The sequence below is a fragment of the Rhinichthys klamathensis genome, unplaced genomic scaffold, assembly GCF_029890125.1.
Source record: "Rhinichthys klamathensis goyatoka isolate OS25496 unplaced genomic scaffold, OSU_Roscu_1.1 h1tg000006l_1, whole genome shotgun sequence".
In the NCBI taxonomy this organism is placed as follows: domain Eukaryota; kingdom Metazoa; phylum Chordata; class Actinopteri; order Cypriniformes; family Leuciscidae; genus Rhinichthys; species Rhinichthys klamathensis.
This window is the reverse complement of record NW_026606559.1, coordinates 8,850,938-8,854,248: the sequence shown is the minus strand read 5'-3', so window position 1 is coordinate 8,854,248 and position 3,311 is coordinate 8,850,938. Positions and strand designations below refer to the sequence as shown.

General features: G+C 46.3%; 1 protein-coding gene across 1 annotated transcript; it reads left to right on the top strand.

Moving 5' to 3' along the window:
• The first annotated feature begins 270 nt into the window (after positions 1-270).
• Positions 271-2,813, top strand: tent5aa (terminal nucleotidyltransferase 5Aa). The gene is made up of 2 exons (XM_056258215.1): positions 271-868; positions 1,705-2,813. The coding sequence occupies exons 1-2, from the start codon at positions 380-382 to the stop codon at positions 2,482-2,484; spliced, it is 1,269 nt and encodes a 422-aa protein (XP_056114190.1). The 5' UTR covers positions 271-379; the 3' UTR covers positions 2,485-2,813.
• Positions 2,814-3,311: the final 498 nt, after the last annotated feature.

The window sequence follows — 3,311 nt, the reverse complement described above, 5'->3', positions numbered from 1 at the left end:
TTCATTATTTTAACGTTATCGATTTTATTTATCGATTTTCTCTAAACTTAGTCCCTAGCACTCCCACGCGATCCCCCGGGGGTCCCCGGACCTGAGAATGTGTTGGTCTAAATGTGCGTTTGAGCGCACAGCTGTGGAGAGACGCGTCTCATTGGGTTGCTGCTGTGACAGTGGTGTGTGTGTGTGTGTGTGTGTGTGTGTGTGTGTGTGTGTGTGTGTGTGATAGGCGTGACCTGAGGCGCACAGAAAGCCTCTGCACTGCTGTCATACTACACACACACCACACACACTCTCAAACGCTTTGTGGACGCATGACGCTCTTCACATCAGAAGGACAGACCTCAGTCGAGTCTCGAGCGCATTATGCGTCTCCTCTGTGATGCACCTCAACTCTCCTCATAACATCTCCAGATCTCTCGAACACACTCCTCTAAGTCCTCAGACAGACCCGACGATGGCTGAAGAGGACAGAGTTTCGGACGCAAACACGGACAGCACGAACTTTAGCGTGTTAAGCTGGGAGCAGGTCCAGCGCCTGGACCTCATCCTGACGGAGAGCATCCCGATCCACGGCCGAGGAAACTTCCCCACGCTGCAGATGAAGCCGCGGGAGATCGTGACCGCGGTGCGGGGGCGCATGCGGGAGCAGGGCATCCATGTGCGGGACACGCGGCTCAACGGGTCCGCCGCCAGCCACGTCCTGCTCGGGGACAGCGGGCTCGGCTACAAGGACCTGGACCTCATATTCTGCGTGGACCTGAAGGGAGAGACGGAGTTTCAGATCGTCAAGAACATAGTGCTGGACTGTCTGTTGGACTTTTTACCTGATGGGGTCAACAAAGAGAAAATCACACCGTTGACCCTGAAGGTGAGTGATTCATGAGAGTAGTTTATTAATTGAAAATTTCAGCTTCAAATATAGCTATATTTGTAGAAGGAAACGTTTATGTTTTAGGTGCTCACAATTTCTTTGAAGCTTCAATCTAATTTACAGTTGTCAGTTAAGCATTTTTTTTTAAAAGTAGCCTACAAATGTAAAATATCAATCAGCCTCCTAAATTAATGAGCTCATAATTCCATGCATAATTTGTGTGTGTGTCTGTAAAAATTCTTTTTTTGTAGTATAGGCCTAACAAATAAATAATCAATAAAACACTAAAAATATAACATGCATTATAAAGAGTCACTAGTCATATTCATTCCATTATATTTACACTCTTTAAAATAAAGATTCCAAAATGGAGTTTTTCGCAGTGATGCCATAGATAGAAGAACCATTTTTGGTTCCCTAAACTTTAGGATCACTGAAAGGTTCTTTAGGGCCTGACCATCAATGCCAATAAAGAAGCAGCTTTCACTGCTTGACTTTTTGGTTCATGTGTTTTGTTTGTGATTTAGTTTTTACAGTGTGTAATTTAAGATTATCTGCATGGATCCCTATAGTCTCCAGGGACATTCAGTAGAAATGCAATTAGAGTAGTTTACTGATAGGCTGGTGAAAGGTTGGTTTTCTGTCGGTAAGAGGATTGCTCTAAAGCAGGTTAAAGCCAATCGAGCAGGTTCTCAGCCTCTTAGATCTCCTGCGACAGGAAATTATGGAGAACTGATATGGCAAACGATGTGTATTTGAATGTATTTGATGCAATTCTATTTGAATAATAATAAAACGATGATCTCACAACGATTCCTTGTCTTTTTGTGCAGGAGGCATATGTGCAGAAGATGGTGAAAGTGTGCAATGATTCGGACCGCTGGAGTCTCATCTCTCTCTCCAACAACCGGGGCAAAAATGTAGAGCTCAAGTTCGTGGACTCTTTGCGCCGGCAGTTCGAGTTCAGTGTCGATTCTTTCCAGATCAAGCTAGACTCTCTGCTTCTTTTCTACGAGTGCTCCGAGAACCCCATGGCCAAAACGTTTCACCCCACCATCATCGGCGAGAGCGTGTACGGAGACTTCGGCGCCGCATTGGACCACTTGCGCAACAAGGTGATCTGCACGAGGAACCCCGAGGAGATCCGAGGAGGAGGCCTGCTGAAGTACTGCCATCTTCTGGTGAGGGGTTTTCGCGCCGCCTCCGAGTCGGAGATGAAGTCTCTCCAGCGCTACATGTGCTCCCGCTTCTTTATCGACTTCTCGGACATCAGCGAACAGCAGCGCAAGCTGGAGTCTTACCTCCAGAACCACTTTGTGGGCTTGGAGGACCGCAAGTACGATTATCTGACGACTCTGCACGGGGTGGTGAACGAGAGCACGGTGTGTCTGATGGGACACGAGCGGCGACAGGCCTTAGGGTTGATCGCCATGCTGGCGGTGCGTGTGCTGGCCGAGCAGAACGTCATACCCAACGTGGCCAATGTCACTTGCTATTACCAACCTGCCCCTTATGTAGCAGACGGTAACTTCAGCAATTATTACATTGCCCAAGTGCAGCCGGTCTTCACCTGCCATCAGCAAACCTACTCCACGTGGCTACCGTGCAACTGAGAGATGGTGAAAAAGATGAGCTGAATCATTGCATTGTCGTAAGGGAGATGAAGTTGTTTCGCAATTGTCTCACTTCCCCAATGTGCACCGATGCTCGAGTGACATGAACCGGGCTCAGTGTAAAACAGCTCCAGTGGGTTTTTTGTTCATGTGCTGTTTTCTGAAATAAGATGGCCATTGCTAACACCAGTTTGGAGGGCAACTTCTGCTTAATTTGTGAGGCTTTAAACGTACTAACATGCGTTTCTGACCGGTTGACACTATCAAAAACGTTTCATCTCAGCCATTTGATGCATCAGAAGGGAACCACGAGGTGTCGTTGCACCCTTCAGTCCAAACAGAAACCGATGTATCGCAAAGAGCCTTTCCCAAAGACTCTCTGAATGAGGGGGAAAAGTCAAAAAGTACGATTCCAGTTTGTACAAAACCAAAGATTTTAAGATTGTATTTTTATACCCAGACTATCAAATGATGTGATAGTGCTGTCTATATTTGTACATGTGAATGCATTCAAAGTGCCTAATGTCAATGCAGTATGCTGAGGTGAGCAAAGCAACCTCATAATCTCGAAACACACGACAAAGGGACTAAAAGCTTGTGAATGTACATGATGTGTCCTGATTTACAACCAATGCAAGCGTCATTTTTCTTTGCGGTCCTCTGCGTGATTTCTGAAGCAGTATGTCTTGTGATTGAACTCTTAATTTATTGTTTCTGAGCAGCAACCAGATAAGAAACGTGATGCTCTAGGTAGATGCAAAAAGGTGAGCGTTGAGGGCACATGCGTGCACGGTAGAAAACAAAGGAAAGACTTGTTTCACGCCAAG

Coding starts and splice junctions, on each gene's coding strand:
- tent5aa (XM_056258215.1), top strand. CDS start 380: ATGCACCTCAACTCTCCTCATAACATCTCCAGATCTCTCGAACACACT. Junction 869..1,704: donor TCACACCGTTGACCCTGAAG/GTGAGTGATTCA, acceptor CTTTTTGTGCAG/GAGGCATATGTGCAGAAGAT.